Genomic DNA, 23,860 nt, shown 5'->3' on the forward strand with positions numbered 1-23,860 from the left:
TGAGGAGCATCGAAAGACCCAGGCAGAAAGAGATCCAGCATTACATGCATGCTTTACAGCATGTGTGTAGAACATGCTCAGGCCCCCAGTCCCCGTTTCAGCACCGAACCTCGGCGTACAGACCAATCACAATGCTGCATTGCAGCATTGTGATTGGTAAGGGGAGCCTGGGTGCTTACCAATCACAACGCTACATTGCATCGTTGTGATTGGCCAGAAGAGCCTGGGTGCTTCCAGGTTCCTGTTCTGGGCCAGCAGAGTCCTGACGAGGAGAGATGCTGCGGCGATAACGTTAAATCCTTTTTAATTTTTTTATTTTACATTCATTCCCCCCCACCCCCACATAACCCCCATCGCTCTTGCCCCACCACCCCTGATTGGTGCTGGCCTCCACTGTTTAGGATATTGTTCATGTGAAAGATGGGAGCCTCAGAAGAAGATCACTCACTACGTGAACCAAAGGGGCTATACATTGTGAGCTCTTGAGTTACATACTCATTTCTCACTAAAATACAGGATGTTTTAAAAGACTACAGCGAGGTTTAAAAAACAAGTACATTGTTAAGTGAATAACTTTTTAAAACATTCTTTAAACTTGTGATTAGAGAAACTGGAAAGAGCTGAAGAGCGATCAGTGCATGCATTCATTGAGTCTTACCTGGTAATGCCGATAAAGGTGCGATGCTGGTTATCGAAGGAGTATAGTATGACCCAGCCTACAATACAAAGAGTATTTGATTTTAATGTGGATGACTCGAGAATTTTATTTTTCACAAGAATTGTACATTCTGCCACGTTGTGATTCGCCATGAACTTGATAAAACGTTCACCATACCATATGTTGCCTACGCAACAGAACCTACATTCTCCCTTATAGCTATGTATATCTCTCTTGCTTGACTAACCAAGGCCCTTGGTATACCACATCTGACTCAATTCAATTAATCATCTGTTCTGAGTTCTCACAAAGTCTGTAATAGACCCCGAAATCCCAAAACCAAGAAATATATGTAATCAGTTAAAGCTATAAAGAAACTAAGTCAACCATCTTTAAATACACAACAGGAGAAAATTACAGTGTCAGTACCAGGAAAATGGTATCCAAAAAAACACATCATCTACTAAAAAAGCAAAGGAGACCCCAACAGCAAAGAAAAAATATAGTTTTTCTTTTTTATTAAATGAAATATGCGCTGTGTGAAGAGCACTGCATCCTACCACATATGAAAGCTATCCTCATAAACGTCTTTGGGGAAAAGATCAATGGCCAAGCCACCACTAGGCTACAGATTAGCGTAAGCCATTCCCAAACGCCCCTCGTTTAAAGAGGAAAGAAAACTATCTCATAAGGCAAACCTTTTTTATATATAGAATATACGCTGATGGCCAAATGGATCAAGGGCTGTGCCTTTTCACAATTCAGTGAGAAAACAGTTCACAAGTGAATCAGAACATCTTTCCTTCAGTTTTAACAGTCGGCAGTGCTTACTTTGTAAATGAAAGAGTTCCAGTGCTAAAGCCCTGTTCTGGCAATATTATCAATTAATTAATTATTTTTGTGTCAAATAAAAAGGCTCCGGAGTGTTGAACTCTCCTCAGGGCTCTTTAATCCACTACCAGACACTGCAATTATTTTATCTCACCATGTGGGAAATGTTGGGGTCCGTGGAATTATCGGAATGTGGCCACCCTGCATTACTCTTGTAAGATTTAGGAGTTTTTCACCACCATGACATGTAAACCTTAAAAGTGCATGTTCAAACTTTCAAGTACAATGCACCCTCCCCCTTGAGCTACCTGGGGCCTACCCTAGAGTTGACTTATATGCATTAAAAGGAAAGTTTAAGGCCTGGCAAGGAGGTTATGTTGCCAAGTCGAATTGGCAGTTTAAAACTGCATTCAGGCTGCAATAGCAGGTCTGTGGCATGCTTTAAGAGGCTACTTAAGTGGGTGTCACAATATGTGCGGTAGAACCACTAGTAGGCCCTGGGTATATGGTATACCACTCTACAAAGGACTTATAAATAAACTAAATATGCCAATCAGATGCATATGTTTAGGGGCATGAACACAAGCAATTTAGCACTGGCTAGCAATGGTAAAGTCCTGCGGTCAATAAAAAAAATCTCAGCAAACAAATGGCACACAAGGGCTGACAGGACTAACACTCTCTCTTGTTTCTCACTTTGGGGCATATTATCAAGGGGGTTTATCTCCGCTTTTTTGGCTTTAAAAGCCAAGCAAGCGGAGATAAAATTATCTCCCTATTACCAAGCTGTCGCTAACACCAGTTAGTGACAGCTAATAGGAGATAGCGACCATCTTGGGCCCCGCTTTGCATGTCAGTGATATTTATCACTAATGACATGCAAAGTGGGCGTGCCAAGATGTTAGCGACTGGAAACAGTCGCTAACATCGCTATCTCCTATTACCAACTTTTGGAGATATTCGCGCTAAGCGCGAATATCTCCAAAAGCTAACACCTGCCCTGAGCAGTTCTTCACCATGTTATCCAATGGGAGGTGGATAACATGGCTAAGAGCATTTGCTCGATAATGCATGAATATCGCTGACTTTTCAGCGATATTCATGCATTGCGGCCGTTTTTTATCGCATTTGCGATAAACCTTGCTAATAGCAAGGTTTATCTGCGATAAAAATCGCCGATGTGCGGCGATAATTTTTGTCTCTAAACAAGTTAGAGACAAAAATTATCGCTAGTTGTTGGTAATATGCCCCTTTGTGCCTGTTTTTCCATATTTCACTTCCTCCTTCTATCCTGTGTGTGTGTTGTATGCTTTCTTGCTTACTTCAATATCTGATGAAGGAAAATATATGCCAGTCTCTAAAAATTAGTGCAGGAGGGCCCCACTGGCAACCACAGGCTCAATTAGATCTCTGACACCCAGGTAAATGTTCCCTCATCTAAAGAAAGTACATAAAGACTTTGAAAATCTGCTAACTTCCAGATGCAGGTGTGCAAACTGCTGTTCATGGGATAACTAAATGGAAAACGGCTGCTAGGGGCATATTTTTAAAGTCTGCCGGACAGGGAAGAAGTGCAGCCTTCTGTCAGAGTACGATCTATCAGAGTAAAGCCATCAAATCTCTGCTGTATTTATAGTGGAAGGTCTGATGGAAAATACTGGTGGTCATTGGCTGACAGAAAATAGTGACCCTCACACCCTGGGAGAAAGCAGAGGTATGGGGGTGTTAGAAATGGGGGTCTATAGTTGGCAGGTTGTTACCATGTCCAAGTAGGGACCGTCTTCTTAGTCAGGATAAGGGGGATACACCTCTAAAATAACCCCTGCTCACCCCCTTGGTACCTTGGCAGAGGCAGTGTGTGAAGCACTTGCACATAACCAACAGTAATACAGTGAAACACTACAGGCCAGATTCACAAAAGTAATCTGAGACAAAATCCTAACTTTATGACTTTACGTATTCACAAAAGGCATTTAGGAGTAGTACAGTTAGGATTTTGTCTTAAGTTCGCCTTACGTTGTGGTCTTAAGACAAAATCCTAACTTAAGTTAAACTTTAGTTAGGATGTTGATTTAAGTTTGTCTTAAGTTTTGGTCTTAAAACAAATCCTAACTTAAATTTATTTTAAGTTAAACTTAAGTTAGGATTTTGTCTTAAGTTTGTCTTAAGTTTTGGTCTCAAGACAAAATCCTAATTTAAGTTTAATTTAAGATTAATTTAAGTTAGGATTTTGTCTTAAAACCACAACTTAAGACAAATTTAAGACAAAATGCTAACTTTACTACTCCTAAATGCCTTTTGGGAATTCCAAAAGTCGTAAATTTAGGATTTTGTCTCAGATTACTTTTGTGAATCTGGCCATACAAATGGACACCACACCATATCCAATATTTTATTGCGCAAACAAGACCAAAATGATAAAAGTCCATCATACAGTTCTAAGGAATCTCAAAATTCAAACATAAACCTAAAATACAGTTCCTTGAAGTCAAGAGCTTCATCTGGGGCAATCATTGTGAACAACAAATCCAAACAGTTCTGGCTGACTACAGCGTCGCAGGCCAGCTATGGCATCGAGAAGACCGAAAAACCGTACCTTTGAAAATGAAGGGCATTGATGCCTCTCATTGAGCCCTGAAGAACCAGTGTTGGCAGGTGTTGGTTCTGGAGGTCGGTGCAGGAGTCGTAGGGACCTTAAAGACACAAGCGTTGCAGACCAAACTTCTCATGGTTGAAGCCGGGAGGCATCCGGTGCTGCAGTGTGAAAAGCAGCAGAGCAGCGTGCGGTGCCCTCAGGTTGCGGTGCAGGCAGCAGCTCGGTGACAGTTGTCCAACGGCGTCGGTGGGACCAGAGCTGTAAGTGTGCAGTGATGCAGTGCTCGTCGCTGTGATGGGAGGTCACTGTGCAAGCAGCGGCGTTGTCGTGGGTGAAGCTCTGTCCTTGGCTGATGAACTAGACTCGATGGCGTCGGCATTGGTAGGCCAAGGCTCCGGTGCGGGATGAGGAAAGTGTGTTGTGTAACTTCTGAGCAGTGCCCTCGACCCATGGTGAAAGTAGCAGTGACGATGTCAGTGTGGGGTGGCATCATCGGGGGTATCAAGGTAGTGGCTTGAAGCGAGGTGGTGCGAAGTGCGGTATCTATAGGTTGCGGTGCAAGCAGCGGCTCAGTGGCGGCATCGGTGAGACCAAGGTGGCGATGCGAAGTGCAGCCGTGCCCTTTGCAGTGCCTTTAGGACACAAAGTTGGCAGCGGCATCAGTGATGGCATTGGGTTGCTTTTTTGTCCGTTGCAGCACAAAACACACAGTTCCCAGTGCTGGTGACAGAGAACTTGAAGTCTGCTGTTCCTGAGACTTTTTGAACAAGGGGCAAGCTATGCAGAAAGTTCAGTCAAGTCCTTTCTCTGCCCAAGACAGAAGCAGCCACTGCAGGCCAACACAGCAAACCACACAGTCAAGTGGTAGTTCCTCCTCACAACTTCTCGAGCTCTTCTTTTTAGCAGTCTTCTGGGTCCAAAAGAGTTCTAAAGTTCTGGGTTCGGGGCACCAATATTTAGACAGCCTTTTCCTTTGGTCTCTGTGCTTTGCCCAAACTAGGTCTGTCCTCTCTGGTCCAGCTTCCTGGCAGGAGGTGGAGACAGCATTGTGTAAAGCAGATCAGGTCTATTCAGGTGCAAGGAAATCTCCTCCTACTTCTCTAAATACAGCCCAGTTCTTTTCAGCCCAGCCCTGACTCATCCAGGAAAGGCAGGACACACCTCAACCCCCCCGCCCCCGAGTGGCTATCTACAGTGAATGCACATCCCCAGGCCCAGTCCCCCGTCATTCCAAAGCAAGACAGTTGATCCACAACCCAGCAGAGGCACACAGGATGGTTAAGTAAGAAAATGCATACTTTCTAAAAGTAATACAACAAAGAACCTTGCTACCATTTTTTATGCTGCTGTCTTCTTAAACAGACTAAGGGCCAATATTTAATTTATTTGGTCCTGGTTTTTTTATTTAACCGTTACTTCATTCTTTCATTATGTCATTTGAAATGAGAATACACTGTTTGTTACAAAAAATTATAGACCAAAAGGTTATGTACAAATATTTACAAAAACACTGTGTACATAATAGATAGCAAAAAACAAATAATGTATATAAACACATTCTCAATAGTGCAAAAAGAACAGCACACCAGTCAGTTGTTTCTAGAACATTAGACATGAAGCACTCCCTTTACACGAGGCTCATAGTGGCTTTAGAGAGAGGCTAACCATTGGAAATAAACTTGAGAACAGTTGGGGTTAAATCAACGTTAAATATCCCTTAACACTGTCTGGGTTCATTAACTGTTCATTCCTCAACGGCGGGAAGAAAATGCTGAAGCGTTTAAAGTCCCAGGATCACACATGGGACTCTCTTCAGGGCTGTGACATGGTGTAGTCTGGTTATTGGGGGCTCATTTTTATTGACCGGGTTGACAGTATCTTGTTCTCCAATTTTTAAAAAAGCAAATCCTTTCTGGAAGGGGCAGGAGGTTTCACTTTGTCTTTTTTCCTTTCAGGTGCACGGGCCCCTTTATATGATGCCAGTGGCTTTCTTTTTGTTGAATTTGAGTAGCTTTGCTTTCTAAAAGTGGCATTTTCATCCACACAATTTAAAAACCATCTTTACCAAAAGATGTGTTTTTAAATTCTGAGTTCTGGCATACTTAACTCCCTTCTCCTATCTTGTCCCAATGGAAAGTTATACTTGTAAGATGTTACAAAACATCTTCCACACTATCCCATGGGACAGATAGCCTTTCAATAGTGAAAAATGGAATACACTGTATTTCACTATCAGACATGCCACACCCACCAGTATATGCCCTACCTTTCACATACACTGCACCCTTCCCATAGGGGTACCTTGGGCCTCAGGGGTGCCTTACATGTAAGAAAATGGAAGGTTTGGGAGTCTGGCAAGTGGGTGTACTTGCCAGGTCGACATGGCAGTCACAGCTGCTCGCAGACACGGCAGTGGTAAGTCTGAGAATCCTTTGAAGGGCTGCTTGGGTTGTTGGCGCAACCAGTGCTGCAGGCCCACTAGCAGCATTTGTTTACAGGCCCTGACACACCTTGTGCACTTTACCTGGGACTAGGACCAGTAAATTAAATAAGCAAAATATAGAAACACCAATCCATAAATATAATTTATCATAGGAGCACTTAACACTGATCAGCAGCGAGAAAATGCGCAAAGACACTAAACCAGAAAAAGCAGAGTCAAAACAGCTCAACAACTACTTCAACACATGCACAAACTAGATCCATCGAGGCGGTCGTCTGGCTTGTTCAGTCTCTCACCTGTCTCATTGCCATTACCTCAATACTGTGCTAATATATACTTTTGGTGACTATTTTCTAATACCTTAATGATGTGTGGAGTTTTTTGTGACCATTTTGACTCCTCCGAATTCCCACATGTACCTCAACTCAAAAAGAAAACAAAATATCCAATTCATCAATTTGTGAGTGTTCTGTTAAGTTAAAGGTTTTTAGGGTTTCAAAATGTCAGGGTTCCCCCACAATACCATCTGCCAATCTCTAAAGCAGACCCTAACTAACTGCAAGGATATGTCACAAAATAAAATGACTCTAGTTCTCGTCTCTGGGATCCAACTCTAAATTCACAATCGCTACATGAACCATTATTGTTCTAAATGAGGATCTGCATATCAAAGACAAAGGTGAAACCTGACTCTCTAAATTGGTGTCTTTAAACTCTAGAAATGTCTTGACTATCATACACACATAATTGGAGATTAACCCCTTGCATGCTATGGACCTGCTATAGATGTCTCCCGCAAGTACTGCACTAGGGGCAGGAAATCCCTCTGGTGCTCTCACCAGAGGGATTTCCTGCCCCTAGTCCAGTACTTGCGGGAGACATCTATAGCAGGTCCATAGCATGCAAGGGGTTAATCTCCAATTATGTGTGTATGATAGTCAAGACATTTCTAGAGTTTAAAGACACCAATTTAGAGAGATTTTTAGGTCTCGGCTAGCGTAGGCTGCGCATGCGCAGTCTCGCTGGCGAGATCTTATGTCTCAGAGTAGCGAGGTTTAAACCCGCCCCTCTTCTCCATTGGCTGGCTCCCTAAACGGCAGCCAGCCATTGGAGAAGAGGTTTCTGTGACGTCATTTTTTGAAGCTAAGCCCCGTCCTTTTCGGATTGAGGGGCGTGTTTTTTTCGTTTCTTTCTCTCAGTGACGTTTTCAGTAAAAAACACGCCACCAATCGCAAAAGGACAGGGCTTAGAGAAAAAAAAATGGCGAGCGATTGTATTTATTTTTCGTTTTCTGGACGCATATCCCTGCTGGCAGATATCCCACTAGTTAAAGATGCATTACGCCACACTCCACTAAGTACGCTGCAGACCACGCAAATGATTTTCACGTATGCTAGGATCACAACAACTGATCACGGGAACTATCCAGTTTGTTTAAAACATGCTTGGGGTGTCCGACACGTCCAACACATAACACTATAGCTTCTGGTAACCAAAAAACACATCACAGCAAGATGGAGGGGCCATCTGCACCCGTAGGGGAGGTCCTCCAACAGTCCGCTTTCTATAACAATCAGCAACAATGCCTAGTTAACAGCTCTTCTGGATACACAGCGTTCGAACACTGAGCACATGCAGGACGAGGGAGCACAAAACGGACAATTTTGACCATGTCTCTGCAGAACCTGCCCGATGCGTGACCGACTGCCCCAGCCCCACCGTCCCCATGGAGAAAAGCAGGACACGTTCCCTAGTCCCCACGTCCCTGCAAAGACAATCAGACGTGTGACGGATCCCCCGCCCTTGCCTCCTCCCCAATAGAGAGAATCCGGGCACGTGACAGCACTGTGACTTGTTGGGTATTCTCCTCGGGTGGCTCTTGCGGGCTGCCTAAGCGCCATGACACCGGCTGTGTGGCGGCCCGCAGAGGGGTCACCACGCACAAGAGTGGTATTCGCCACGCGGGTTAGGAGGGGTAAAAGCAGGACCCTCACCCACCCCAAGCAAACAAGGGCGGCTTTCAGAGGCTGGCGAGGGCACAGGGACAGCCAGGAATATGGCTGGATGTGTCCGAGCGCAGCAAGCGCCACTTTCAGAAAACACCCTCTATGCAGAACTTAAAACGGTGCCAGATTCTGAAATTATATATTTCTAGAATTAGAAATTATATATATTTTTTAAATATATATATACGGAGATGCAAGTCCCCACAAACTTTATCGAAGTACCAAAGCTCAGAAAAAATAAGCCAACATAAAGAGTATATTGCACAGGAGGTTGCAGATTTGCCACTCTCGGCCCCAGACTTTGGAACTCCCTCCCCTTGGAGATCCGCTCAGATCTCATGAAATTCAGAAGAGCCCTTAAAACCTGGCTTTATGAGCAAGCCTACAACTTTCGGGTAACGTACTCTGCCTTCTCTCCTACAGCGCCATGAAACCAACCGGTGTAAGTGCACTCTATAAATCATTCTTAACATTAAAATTAACATTGAAGCCAATCCAGAAACGTTTAGGGTCAAGGCTTGAGGCCTTCTCTAGATGATTATTTGCTGCCGCTGACCTTCTCCCTACAATATGCACCTCTAAAGCAATCAATTAACTGTGGGATAAAAATCCGTTCCGCTCGCGGAGTTTGCGGATTTTCGGCAATTTCGGGGTCTGCGAATCTCGCGAAAATGCAGAAAAATCGGCAAATCCGCTCGCGGGCGGATTTTTTTTTGGGCCCACAGGAAGCACTTACAGTTAAGGCAGGTGCTTGAGTTGAAGCTAACTTTGTAACCATTTTAGAATGGCGCCGGCAAAGTTGAGGTTGCTTACTTGCAAGTTGCAACTTCAACTCTGGCAGCTTGCCGGCGCCATTCTAAAATGGTTACAAAGTTAGCTTCAACTCGGGCACCTGCCTTAACTCTGTAAGTGCTTCCTGTGGGCTAAAAATTAAACCTCAACAGGAAGCACTTACAGATATAAATAAAGCAGGTGCCCGAGTTGAAGCTCAAATTCAGTAATGTATTAATCAGCCCAAAACATTAGTGAGCACGGTTGAGGCTGGGCAAGTGTGCTTTAACCCCATATCTGCAGTCGAAAATTAGCTGTAATACTTGAGAGAGGTATTTGAATCCCTGAGTTTCTCGAGCGCAACCCCCATGTAGTTCCTGTGACCAGGAGGCTGCTTTCTCCTCACCTGCTGCCCTGCTCGCTCTCTGACCCTTTATACACAAGAGGCATGTTGACACACATAGAAGTCCCGCCCGTTTGGCCCTGCACCACACACTAGCAGTATCAAACGTCTTGCCGCCCTTTCCCAACTATGATGGACAGCTCACTCAAGGGACCTCTGCGCCTTTTGGCGCGGTGGCAAAGTTACAGGCACACATGGTCAGTGGAGACAAATCATCTGGCCCTTTACGCAACTGCAGTGTAGGAAAAGCACTATACATTAACCCAACGAGGTAGCACTTACTGATTAGCCAGTAGAAAGTACTCTAGTTGAGTAGAGTGCAAATCGCAAAAAAATCTGCGAGTTTACAGGAAAATCCGCGGATTTTTTTGCTATTTTACATGAATTCGCGGACCGCAGATCCGCAAAATTCGCCCATAGTTAAAATCAATCGAAGGTGATGCTCAATATGTACTCTTCGAAGTGCCCAATTAAAGATACTGGAGCATGGTGCACCTCAACAGCATCGGATAAAAAGATATGGCCTCGGTGCATACCTCGAAAGTATCTGACCAAAGATAATGGTGTGTTGTGGCTTTTGGCAGCATTTGATGGAAAGTCATGGCACAACGCACAACTTGACAGCATTTTATCAAGGTTAATGGGCATGGTGTCAGAGATTGTGAAGATGATATGCCCCACCACCACCACCACCACCACCACATCCACTACAACCACATCCACCACCAATACCACATCCACCACCACATCCACCATCACCACCACATCCACCACCACATCCGCCACCACATCCACCACCACCACATCCACCACCACATCCACCACCACCACATCCACCACCACCACATCCACCACCACATCCACCACCACCACATCCACCACCACCACATCCATCACCACCACATCACCACCACCAAATCCATCACCACCACATCCACCACCACATCCACCACCACCGCCACATCCACCACCACCACATCCACCTCCACATCCACCACCACCACATCCACCACATCCACCTCCACCACCACATCCACCTCCACCACCACATCCACCTCCACCACCACATCCAGCACCACCACATCCACATCCACCACCACCACATCCCCCACCACCACATCCACCACATCCACCACCACATCCTAACCACTACCACATCCAACACCACCACATCCACCACCACCACATCCAACACCACCACATCCAACACCACCACATCCACCACATCCACATCCACCAGATTCACCACCACCACATCTACCACATCTATATGTGTGTGTGTGTGTGTGTGTGTGGGTGCAAATGCAATAGGTCTTGCATTTGCGAGAGATTCAGCTATTGGCATTGAAAATGACAATGCCATTTATTTATCTGTTTTCAAACCCAACACATAAATAAAAAAATTGTCATTTACAATGCCAATAGCTCTAACTTTTGCAATGGCGAGACCGCTGCATTGTAAATGCTTGTTAAAGTTTGGTTCAGGCTGCAGGGGAAAAACTTCCCCTGCAGCCTGAGTCAAGTTTCTTTTAGTTTGCAATCACTAGCAGCTCGAATGGCATGCTTATGTCATTACAAAGAAAGTGAAAGTGAAATGATGCACAGGCACAAATCCAAGCAGGGTTAATGAGAGGGTTAATGAGAGTGCCGAAGTTGAAAACCTGACGTAAATTAGCCTTATGACAATGCAAAAAAGTGGCTTTATATTAACGTAGGGAATGCATGCTAATCTAGTAGTTAGAAAAGTGTACTTTTATGAAACCTGCCAGAAAATTAACGATGTTTATTTTATTTGATTAGGCTCATATTTCTATAGTTATTTTACTCCTAGGCCTCAATCGTCCAAATTCATCACTGTCTCTTTAATAAAATAATGCCTTTCTGCGAAAGTTGATTCAATGTTAGACGTGACCGTTTATGAAAAGTACTGTTTGCTGCAAAATGTATTTCTTCTATTTTTGCACCATATGACCTCATCATATTTTAGATAGCTTTCTCTAATAATAATGAAAGAAAATGTTTGCTCTAGAGTGTTTTACATGATTTAACCAGGATGTGCTAAATATTAATGTTTCATTTTATAGGTAAGACCTTTGTTATACAATGGAACGACTACACAGCTAACAGAGTAGGCTTGCAGAGGTTCTCATGAGAACCTTTTTCTACGGAACTTATAGTAATACTTTGTAGCAACTTAGGAATTTCAAATCGTCAACATGAACGTTCACCCTGGGAATAAAAGGTGGAGAAGACAGACCTTAGGAGGATCCTTTCCTTTTAGCCTGTGATAAGCCCATCATGTGAAGTTTTCAACATGTTTTATGCCTTTCTATATAGTAAATGTTCCTTGTTAGAAAGCTAATGTGATGCATTCTATGCACATCTCGCCTTCCATACCCTCACCGAAATCTACTGTGACCTACTACGAACAGTGATTTTCCTGTTTCTACTATGCTGGTCATATCTACTGCTGTGACTAATTTCTTTAATCTGTATTAATGGTTGCTACTGCAGCTGTTGGGAAACTTGGCTGAGTTTTCCTGGACTGCCCTTCATGGGAAGGTGAACCTTTTCTTAGCTAATCCTGATTCCTCCAAGATCCTCTTACTCTTTTCCAAAGGAACTCTTTATAGGTTCTGACTAGTTTAGGTCCTTTAAGTTAGAATGGAACTATTTCCTTTATGGACCACATTGTTGTTTTTATGTATACAGTTTTAACAGCTATTTTCTTGATATTTCTGTAAACAGACTCATCTAACAAACTTGAATAAAGACCAAAAAATAATGACTAATCTCTTAATGAGGAAAATAAAACTTTTAAAATGACAAAAAAATTCTCATGATTGATTGAATAATAAATACTAAAAGTTAATTTATTGAAATGTACTTGCGTTGTGCTCCATTCTAACACGGTAGCAAACATTCATTTGACCCAGCAAGAGGATTGTTGCGGAACCAGAAATCTCTTTATTAAGTTTTTTATAGGTCTTAATATAAACTTTTCCTGAGATTTTTGCACTAGCAAAAGTCACCACACGGCACTCTCATTGCAGTTGACCCTGATATGATATGTGCCTGCCGCGGGCACTAGGCCCAGCCAGAGAAGAGGGGTGGCATTTAATTGAGACAAGTGGCGGAAGGCTAGGTGGTCCGAATTTTGTGGATCACTGTGGTTTTCTGAAGTTTAAAGCACATAAATGGAAGAAAAATGTGTCATTATAGCCAAAGTTTGAGGAATGCAGGGCACTGTGGGTAGAAAATTGTCATGGGATCCACACGAGGGACAACACCCTTGACTCCATAGGTCTCCATTTTTTAAACAAATCTGGGTTTGGGAGTTTTCCCGGGGTGACGCCGAGCCCAGGCACAAATACTGCAGCTACCACAATTGCCAAATAGGGTCATTTTCTTTGGTCAGGAAATGTTGATATCTGCACCTTGTGTTTTCAGCCCTATCCTTTTGCAGGCGCTAGCCCCAACCACATAAGTGAGGTAACATTTTTATTGGGAGATGGGGAGAAGGCCACACAAGTCACACCACCCTGGCCTCCACTAGGTGTCAAATTCAAATGGATTTAGTAAGTTTTCATAGGTGCTGACGAATCTAGGGCCCAACATCCACAGCTAACCACATTTTGAATATTTGAACATTGTAAAAAAAGCAGGAATTCTGTTCTGTGAAATATGATATCTTCAGTTCATGTTTTGTGGTGTTTTGAAACGCAGGCGCTAGGCCCAGCCACACAACTGGGGCACTGTTTTTATTGAGAGATGTGCGGAAAGACTGAATATTAGAACATGAGTTATTACAATTTGGACTTCTCTGTATTGTATTTTTCCAAATGTAAGCTCTTGTGTACGAAAGAAGACATTTTACAAAACGCCTTCTGAATCATATGCTAGCATGGGTGCCCACAAATTTAGAGATGTGCAATTATCTACTGCTCCTAAACTCAACATCTTGTGTACATTTCAGAAAAATGTAGCTTTCATTCATACCTGCTAGACCTCACATTCTTGGCATGCTATTCCCCAAAACATTTTGCCTTCACTTCTCCTGCTTTGCTGAGTTTTTTTGTTGGCTTTTTTTTGTTGGCTTAACGACTTATTGCACTTTACCACTGCTAACTAGTGCTGATGTACTTGTGCTCTCTCCTTCAAACATAGTGAAATTAGCCGTGACCTGATTGACACATTTAACCTGCTTGTAAGTCCCTAGTAAATTGTTCTACATGTACTCTGCCCTACTGATTGAAAAGTTGCCTTGCTATCTGAGAAAGAAGCCAGGACGTGCTTGCCTTCATCCTAGGCTAACCAGAATGACTCTAAAGGTCAGTTGGCTGGCCTCCTGTGTGATCTACAGGTACACATTAAGCTTCAGTGGCCCTCCCTGCAACTTTCCAGCTAATCTTCTGCAACTTGACCTGCCTAGACATGCAACTGGACCAGCCTATGCCCTGATCCTCAAGAGGTGCTAGCTAGGTCATTGACCCTTAGCTGTCATCAGAGTGTACCCCTCCTAAAGAAAAGGTAAAAATACTGAGGTTTGCGCTCTTCATGTCCCCAAAGGGGCCTGTTTATTCCAAGACTCTGCCGCATGTGACGACTGCCAATGCGGAGCTTCAGCAAGTCTGGCCCTTAGCAGCGACTGCCAGTGATGATCAGCAAGATTCCTTTTCCCTAAACCAGACTAAACTAGCACTACCTATGTTAACCCACCACACATCATAGCCGTTACAGCGCCGTGATATCCTACTTGGATGATTGTTAGCGCTCTATAAGTAATAAATACAAATACAAATACAATGAGAGACCTGCATTTTATGCTACAGCAATCACAGTCTAAGCTGCCCACCAGCGCGAAACTCCAACAATGACACTCTGCGGTGCTTGACTGGTTCTTCATGCTACAGCAACCAACATCTGAAATGCCTGAATTACTTAACATGCTACAGCGACAACCGTCTCAGATGCTCAGCCTGCTCTTTGCAGACTTCTTCAATACAAATGGAACTCTTCGCACCAGACTTATTCAGATTGACTAACCTGGGCCCTCCTTTGCTGTCTGCCTAAACATGTAACTTTCTCCTGATCTAATGCAACCAGATAACTGCAAGTGGCACTTTGTGCTTTTAGAAATGCTTTTTAATAGAAACTTTAAAATTGCATATCTCTGGTTCTATTGATTGGATTTGTGTTGTACTTTCATCATTTTATATATTAAAATGTATTCAAGTTTTCCAAATTGGTCTGGAATTTATTTGTGCTGTTTTTTCACTTTACGACTGTTTGTGTGTTGCATCAATTCCCTACAAATTGTCAAAGTTAAGCCAGACATCTTTATGCCAAGCTACCAGAGGGTTATGCACAGGTTAATTTAGTGACTTTTGGTGTTCACCCCTGACAAGAAATAAACCACCTTCTTACATTACAAATGTTCACTCATTATGGTGTACCATTTGAATTGCTAAATACCCTGTGCTTAGTGACAAAACATTGTAAGGTGCAGCTCTGTTTTTGGCTCTGGGTAGCTAGGGTTCTTGGAGAGCCTACAAAACCTATATATCCCTCGGACCAGAAGGGTCTAGTGGACGTAAAGGTATATTGCTACTATAAATAGTCCATTGTGACAAGAAATTGCATATAAAAAACTTTGTTACAAATGGATCCTTTTCGTACTCGTTTCCAATATTTTGATTTCAACACTTGGGGCCATAATATCAAGAAAGGGCGATACTGGGCTTGATTATATGCCCTTGTGAATTCGCATAGAAGCCCAGGTTCTGGTGTCAACCTGGGCTTCTATGGAAATTCACAAGGGCATATTTTCAATCCCATTGTCGCCACTTTAGCGGCAGTTTCCTGTCGATTAAAGCGGCGATAATGTTTCGCCCTTTCTTGATAATATGGCCCCTGGTTTTATTGGGAGGCCTTGAGGGATCTACACAAATTACTCCTAGCTCAATTAAGAATGTTGTCTACTTTTCAGAAATCCATTGCGGTCTGGAATCACCCATGAGATACACACCTGGTTCCACAACAAACTGAAAAAAATTCGAAAGCACAAAAACTAGAAAACAATAGCTATCTCTTAGAAAAATGCAAACGCTGTAGTGAAAAAATAGGTTTTTTTGATACAGCTCTGTGTGTTCCTGAATGATGGGAAGAAAGTGATTTCAGCACAGTAAACATTTCTTTAATGCAATTTTTAGGAAACACCAGACACTTTTTTGCTGAACACATTTTCCCCATTTTTATTTTTTTTCTGACACCCCCCCCCCCCCCCCCTAGGGGAATCAACAAATCATGGGTATGCTTAAAAATGTGGTTATTTTGTATGAAGACGTAAGTGCAAAGTACCCAAAATAGCAAAAAAGGCTTTTCATTCCTAGGAGAAAAGGCTTAGCAACCAAGGGATTAAAGGAACAATCTTGAATTGGTGAACCTCTTATCTTAACTTAGCATTGAATATGAACAAATGTAACCTTCAAGGATCCCTCCTCTTCCTCTGTCCTGTGAAGTTTACAAAGATAGACCCTTTATCCCTTCCACAGTAAAGGAAGTACATACCTAAAAAAAAACAGTGTATAGCCGTTCACCAGTGTTTGGAGAAGACCTTGAGGGAAATAATGGGTTTGAAAATGACCCATATCATTTACAAGTAGTTTTGACTAGGTATCACTCCCATCACCATTTGAGTGTTTGTAGAGACCCTAAGAGTGTTATGGCTCAACCAATAACCTGAAAAGAATGAACGACATTATTTTTGTAAATTCTAAACCTAACAAAAAAATGTTTTTTATCATTTGTTGCTAAAGTGAGCCCATTCAAAAACAAAATTATTTAAAAACAATGAAACCTTTGGCAAATTACATCTTATACCAATAGGTAGGCCACGAGGGTTCTCACCAAACTCTGAACTGAAAGTGTGAGACTACACAGTAAACTTGACTAAATTGGCCGAGTTGTAATAGCCAGAGCTCAAGAAAGGCAACCTGTAATTTCATTGAAGTCTTCAAGCAAGTTGTAGACTTGCCAGTCTTCTCTCATCTAGATAACAGTGCACATTCAAAGCCTAATCCAAGTCAATCATGTTGCTTTTCCACTCCATATGCCACCACAATTTGTATTTCGGAGAGGGAAGCACAGCAGCCAGTGGTTATGGATACCAGGTGTCCCCCACAGCCTACAGCTGGATAGATAATTTGGAGGCTGCATTGAACTGTTAAAACTGAAAGATTCTGAATAGTCCCAGAACATATAGTGACTGTGGTTTGTTAAGAGTTTCAACTGACTATATGAAAGAAGAAAGTGCTGCTCATTGTGGAAACCACACTAATTGTATCATTCAAGAATTGGCAGAGCATGAGCCCTATTGCTAATCAGAATTCAAACATAGGGAAACATCTAGGTTTTTTTCATACACATGCTGGGAATCCATTTACCAAGAGACAATTGGTGAATGAATTTTAAGAAAACCTGCGCTAAGGTAGGTCTTCCTGACGTTCATAAAAGTTTTACTGTCGTTGTATGTAATATAAATGTTGTGCATGCTTGAGTTCAAGTATTCAAATAACTTGTGTGAAGAAACCAGGCTACCAGTCCATTTATAAAAGCATTGTCAATTAACCTGCTCCAGTACGCTGAATGCTCGACTAATTCTTTTGGACATTGTGTCCAGATATGTGCTGCCTGAAATAACGTATTTCCAAGTTGGCATATGAAGAAGAAATGTTCAAATCCAATGCCACACCTTGAGCCTGTCAGTACATAGGATAGGGACTGTCCTGCACAGAGACCAAACAGATTTTCAAAAGACAAAGCTCAAATGAAAAGCCACCAGAAGGAGCAAAAACAGATCAAGTGGGAGTTTTAAGGAACAACACAAGCAACATCCAAAAACCTAAAAAACTAATATTGACCCAAAGGGTGGTAGCCAATTTGATCAACCTGGTAGGGACTTTTATTGACACAGATATATGTTTAATGACATTTCAATCATAAATACATCAAAATGTGTATTGGATCCGAATAAGTTAAATGTACTGTGTAAATTTTAGGTCAGTCACTTGTAACTGTGGTGTTATGCAAACGCATATTGATATTTCGAAATTCATTTAAAATAATGGAAACTTAGAAAATTGTACAAGGAAAAAATAGAATTCCCTGTACAACCAAATGTGTTGACATGTAACAAGTCTGTAAAAGACATTCAGACTTAGTTACAACTATTATAATCAACCAATAATTCTGATAAAATAACATCATAAATGACAGAATTAATGACAAAGCTAGATACCAAACAAAATCTCAATTTTGATAGTGTTTTAAGACCCTGTTCCACATTTACTTCTCTATTACCAAAAGACAACACATTTGTGTCTTTTACAAGATGATCAACAAAAACATTCACAAATATAAAACCAACATAAATGCATATTGAGGACTAAGAACAATAATTTTAAACTTGAGGAAAAACAAGCCCCAGATTGTCTAAGCCAGGACCCCACCATTATCATAAAATAAGCAGCAAACTTTGGTTCTGTGTGGACTATAGAGGGTTCAGTTCATTCATGAAGACTGATGCTCACCACATCCCCCAAACTGATGAACCTGCTAAGCTCCTCAGCACGTTTGATCTAACATCAGGGCACTGGCAGATTGCCTTAATTGACAGGACTTATGAGATGACTGCATCCTCCAGCCAATAGGGCTACTTCCAGTTTAGAGAAATACCCTTTAGGTTAAAGAATGTCCCTGTGATGGAAATTTGGTTACTGGCCGAGGGGGTAAAACCCTGCTCAAGCAGCACCTGCAATTATCTTCACGGTCACAACACAACACAAGCCAACCCCAAATTAACCTGTGCTTAACCCACTAGTAGCTTAGCACAAAGTAGTCAGGCTTAACTTATAGGAAATGTGTAATGTATTTAATCAGTACTTCAAATGATGATAAAGTGAAAACACAACACAAGAAATATTTAACATCAATTTAGCAAAATAGAGTAACATGTAATAAATTAATTGATACCAAAACAACAAAATTCCAACCAGTAGCACTGGAGATACGCAATTTCAAAGATTTAAGTAAAAATAGTGCCTAAAGGCACAACATGCCAAATGTGGTTATCTTGTTGTGCCATGACAAAGTCACAAGTGCTAGCCATCCGCAACAGACAACAAAAGTACCTTAAAACCTTGTTTGCGTAGCACTGCAAAATCCACTGTCGAGGATGTGTTGAGCCGCATTGGTTCTGAGAACCTGTGTGCTACTATGTGGAGTCCTGCATCATCGATTAGGAGCTGCAGTGCACAGCTCTGTGAGAAAATGCATTGTGCACCGGTTATTCCCAAGCGCTGTGGGCTCGTGAATTGTTGAGGGTGCCGTTGACGAGAGGCTTGCGATGCGAATGCCTGTGTTGAGCTGGGGGAGAGGATGTGGCACTATGGTCATAGCTGCTGAATTTGGAACTGGGAACCAGGTTCAGCCTTAATAACCAGTCCACCAGACCACTCTTCTGTGAGAGCACAATCACATGCTAGACCTTAGAAGGCTTCGCAACACCTTAGAAATCCTGGTGTCTTCGCACCAGCAGGTGGACCCTAGCATGACAAGTGTAGGATAACCTACAAGGCTTGTCCACCACTATCCATACTGAAGTTCACCTCCAGTCTTGCGGGAAGGCCTATGAAGCAGCACACCCTAGAACAACAGTCACTGAGGTCACAGGACCCTTGAGAAGGGCCAGCTCTAGGGCGGTGCAACCAGTGTGACCGCACCGGGTGCTGACTTTAGGTGGAGGCATCATGTTTGCAAGTATATTATGGTTTTTAAAACGCTTGCTGCCTCCTTCCTGGCCTCCAGCAATTTTCGGCAACAATAAAAATGTCATGATGACTCTGGTGATTATTGTACTTCCTAAGGAGAGATCAGAATTTTGTGTAGTGGAAGTTTTGACTCATGGAGAGGTAGCTCAGAGGGTTAATGTACCGGCTGAAAAGAACATGCACCATGCAGATCACAAAGTGCACGTAATGTAAATAGGTCAGTGGGCTACTGCTTTTGTCAGAGAGATCGTTTTGTTACTTGCAGTTTATAAGTTAAATTCCTAACTTAGAACAGTGAGCTATTAATTGTCATCTAAGAGCTGCATAAAACTGCGAGGTATAAATTAGAGTGTTATGTTCCCCACCCCGTATTTGATTATACTAATGTCCCAAAAAGTGTCCTTATGGACAGAAATCAATTCTGATTATTAAGGAGAACCCCCAACCATGGTATTACGTTTTGAATTCCGGGTATTGTGTTTCTCCAGACCAATCACTATAAAACTATACAGGCTACTAGTATGGTTGTCATGTGACTCCTACACCTTGTAGTACTTAGTCTTATGTTACATTTTCTATACAGTGATTTACACACATATTGATTGTCTCTGTGTAATGTGTGTGATGTAAAGTGCTCTGACACCCTACAATGGTATGAGTGGCGCTGTAAATCAAATTAAAGGCAATTGAGAGAGAGTGGTTATGGAAACTTGGGGGGGCACTAACTAATCCATAGCAGAGGTGGTCATTGGGGGGCACTAACAAACATTATTGCACAGGACACCGCCAGTGCTATGGCTGGCCCTGCCCTTGAGGCCAGTCTGCCTCACCCATAGGTACCTCCATTGGCCTTGTTTCTGCAGTAGTAGCTGCAACTCACCAGGGATTGGCAATCCACGATTTGCATGCACACCAAACTAAGTTCGCAAACTTACAGTCACCTAGCTTCATTCGCAAGCACTTTTAACATGTGCTGCCTGCTGTGGGGCCACTGGAATTAATTATGCAGCAAAGGATGACAACATTATGCCGTAGTGTTGACTAAATTATGCATAAAAAAAAGCTGCAGCGTAATTCAGTATGTGTTGGATATTTTATTATTTTGACGTGTGTACACATGCTAACAGTCTCTGGAAAGATTTTGCCTTATTATTACCAGTGTAAAATACAAACGCAGCAGTGAGAAAGGTGACCAGTCAACTTTTACAATAGGCCATCCACTCCGCAGCAACACATGTCACATTTTATATTAACTTTTGATATGTTTGAGCTACAAACAATTTATTAGTTTAAATGGTCAGATCATGCAGCAGATCTTGCATTATGATGCAAATATGGCAGAGCCATAATTGTAGAGAAAATATTTGCAAACTAGGATATTTTGCCATTCATGTTTGAACTGCTGTTGTGGAAAAAGGGAGTAGTGCTGATGACAGAAACTCCATGACTCGGAGATAAATGGCTTGTGTTTCCACATTTTATCGTATTTGGTACATTCTGTGATTAGAAGCATATCCCACTTTGTGAATATATTGTAATGTCAATAACTCATTATAACCTTAAATAATCATGTGTATCCATTGGTTGATTAAACTGGGCAGTGAAATGCAAAACAAATACTAAAAATTGGGATGTCTGCGCATTCTGGCCACACCTCTGGCTCCACCCACAGATCCAATCCTTGGTTATTCCCGCCCTTTGATTCTCTGCCCACTGTTCCCCTACTTTTCCCCCCCACTTCCACCACTGTGTAAGACTCAGCATCCTGTGATGTGCCGCCGCTGCGGGCGCCACATGTGCCACACATTTACGGTGCCGGGCTTCCGCATAACGGAGCTGGCCAATATTGTATCCCTAAACGTGGGCACGTTGTCAGTTTGACATTGACTACACGTAGAGGGACTCAAAGTTTCTTTTAAAAAATATAGCTAACATTTGGACCTATACATTTTATTTTGTATACATGAATTGAATGTGTGTAAAATTTAGCAATGCCCGGGGAATTCTAGTAAAGGGAGCACCAATTGGCGAATCACTAGCGTGTGTGATTGATGCATTATTTATTACTAACTTTGACGTTGTGCTTTAACTTTGGATAAAAGTTATCATGAATTCTAGCACCAAGAAGCCAATATTGGTAAATATGTGTGCTACAAATAATCCCTAACGTACACTGTGCATACAGTATATTTAATCTGGTGCTTTAATCATAGGCTGTTAAAAATTGAATTGTGCTGAAGAAAGCCTTGATTGGTGTTAGATCGAGGACCCGGAAGTCTGCACACCTAGCCGACAGAGATAAAACACCTTGTCATAAAGTTTAGCGTTTTCCCTACAGGTGGTGTTTGTTGGCCTGTGGCAGGGTCAGTCACATGTCCTGGATTCCTGGCATTTAATTGAGTTTATACCAGTTCTGGGCCCCAGTGTTTCTTGTGCCCCACCAATCACACATCATGTCGGAGGAAGGTGATGACGTTAACATTTTGCCCCCCCCCCCTGGAAAAATGTCTGTGGACGCCCATGGCAATGGGTATGATTCGTGTTGTGGTGGTTCCAATACTGCTACAAAGAGATGCATTGAACTGTATGGTTCTGCTTCACAGGACCACAGCTTGGCTGGCAGAATACCTTGAGGCACATTTCCAAGGGTCCAGGACTGGGTAAAGCTCCTTGGGGGGTAGATTCACAGCAGACAGAGTCAAGGTGCTAGTTCAAGATGGTAGAGACTTTTTTGTCCCTGAGGATCTGATCAGGAGGCCAGCCAACAAGCACCTGGGGGCACTCTGGTTGTCCTGGGTTCAAGATGCAGGACCAGTCCTTCACACAGGAAGCAGGGCAGCAGAGTAGCAGCCATTATTTCAGAGCAACCCAGCAGTCCTTCTGAGTCCTCCACAGGTCCCGAGGTGTACTGAAGAGTTGGATCTGAGGGTCCATTATTTATACCTGGTGTCCACTTTGAAGAAGGAGAAAGTTCTTGAGGTTTCCACCCCCAGAGGTGTTTGGAATTTCCTGTCTTCCAGGCCTGGTCCCATTGTGTCTGGAGTCACAATATACTAGTCATGAACCCTTTGTGAGTGTGCTCATGCAGAGTCTTTGTGATGTGCACATGTAGCAGGTGGCAGCTCCTGACATAGATGGTCCATCCTGTTAACACCTGTTCCCCTTTTGTCTCACTGTATGAGAGTAATACACAAAGAACAACTGCCAGCTACACCTAGTCATTCGACCCAGGATACATGCTGCAGGCACCATATGGTTGTGAGAAGAAAATGCCAACTTTCTAAAAGTGGCATTTTCACAATTGTGACTTAAGATCTGACTTTACCATTAGAGTAAGTTTTAAATTACAATTCTATAGAGACCAAACTTGACTTTCCTACTTGTCCCCAATGGAAAGTTATCACTTATTAAATATACTTAGGTAACCTAATGTTATCCTATGTAAGAGAGGTAGGCCTTGTAGTAGTGAAAAACAATTTAAAAGTTGTACACGACTAGGACATGCAAAGGTTAAAAGAACATGCCCAACTTTTTAAATACACTGCACCCTGTCCAATGAGCTGTTTAGGGCCTACCCCAAGGGTGACTTACATGTATTAAAAAGGGAGGTTTAGGCCTAGCAAAATGTTTATCTAGCTATGTCAAAATGGCAGTTTAAAACAGTACACACAGGGACAATTGCAGACCTGAGACATGTTTATAGGGCTACTTAAATGGGTGGCACAATCAGTGCTACTGGCCCACTACCAGAATTTAATTTACAGGCCACAGTTACAGGTAGCACCACTTTACAAGGGACTTACAGGTGATTTAAATGTGCTATTTGGGTGCAAGCGAATTTCACCATGATTAAAAGAGAGAGCAATTTAGCACTGACTAACAGTGGTATAGTGTGGTGCAGAGCCCTACAAACCACCAAAAATGAATTAAGTGAAAACAGATGATCAAGGCAAAAGGTTTAAGGGAAGACGACACCGAGGCTGACAGGTCTGACAGTAACTTTTTATTGAGGCTAGATGAATTATTAAAATAAAAGCCATTGATAAGGGCATCAACCAGGACAGGTAACTGCCATCATTTTTCTGGTTGATTTACGAAGACTTCAAGCAATTTATGGTGTTATGAAATCTTTTAAAATGTTACTTTTTATTTTGTAGTCTTATTCCAGAATATTTGACAAACTACGTTGACATCACACAATGCGAGGAGATTTCTATAGATTTATGTATGTTTTAATACTTACTGAAGGCTTGAACTGTTTACATATTATGTAAAAACAGAAACAATGACAATCACCTTATAGCTTTGTATCCTTCTCCCAG

The 23,860-nt window shown here is 42.4% G+C and overlaps 1 protein-coding gene across 1 annotated transcript in view; it reads right to left on the minus strand.

Moving 5' to 3' along the window:
- The window catches only part of LOC144827999 (fibrocystin-L-like), a 1,093,512-nt gene that overhangs the window by 1,017,967 nt on the left and 51,685 nt on the right, over positions 1-23,860 (minus strand). The window contains exon 5 of the mRNA XM_078686146.1: positions 659-716. Coding sequence (XP_078542272.1) covers positions 659-716 — 58 coding nt within the window. The remainder of the gene's footprint in view (positions 1-658; positions 717-23,860) is intronic.

Source organism: Lissotriton helveticus, chromosome 4_1 (assembly GCF_964261635.1).
Source record: "Lissotriton helveticus chromosome 4_1, aLisHel1.1, whole genome shotgun sequence".
In the NCBI taxonomy this organism is placed as follows: domain Eukaryota; kingdom Metazoa; phylum Chordata; class Amphibia; order Caudata; family Salamandridae; genus Lissotriton; species Lissotriton helveticus.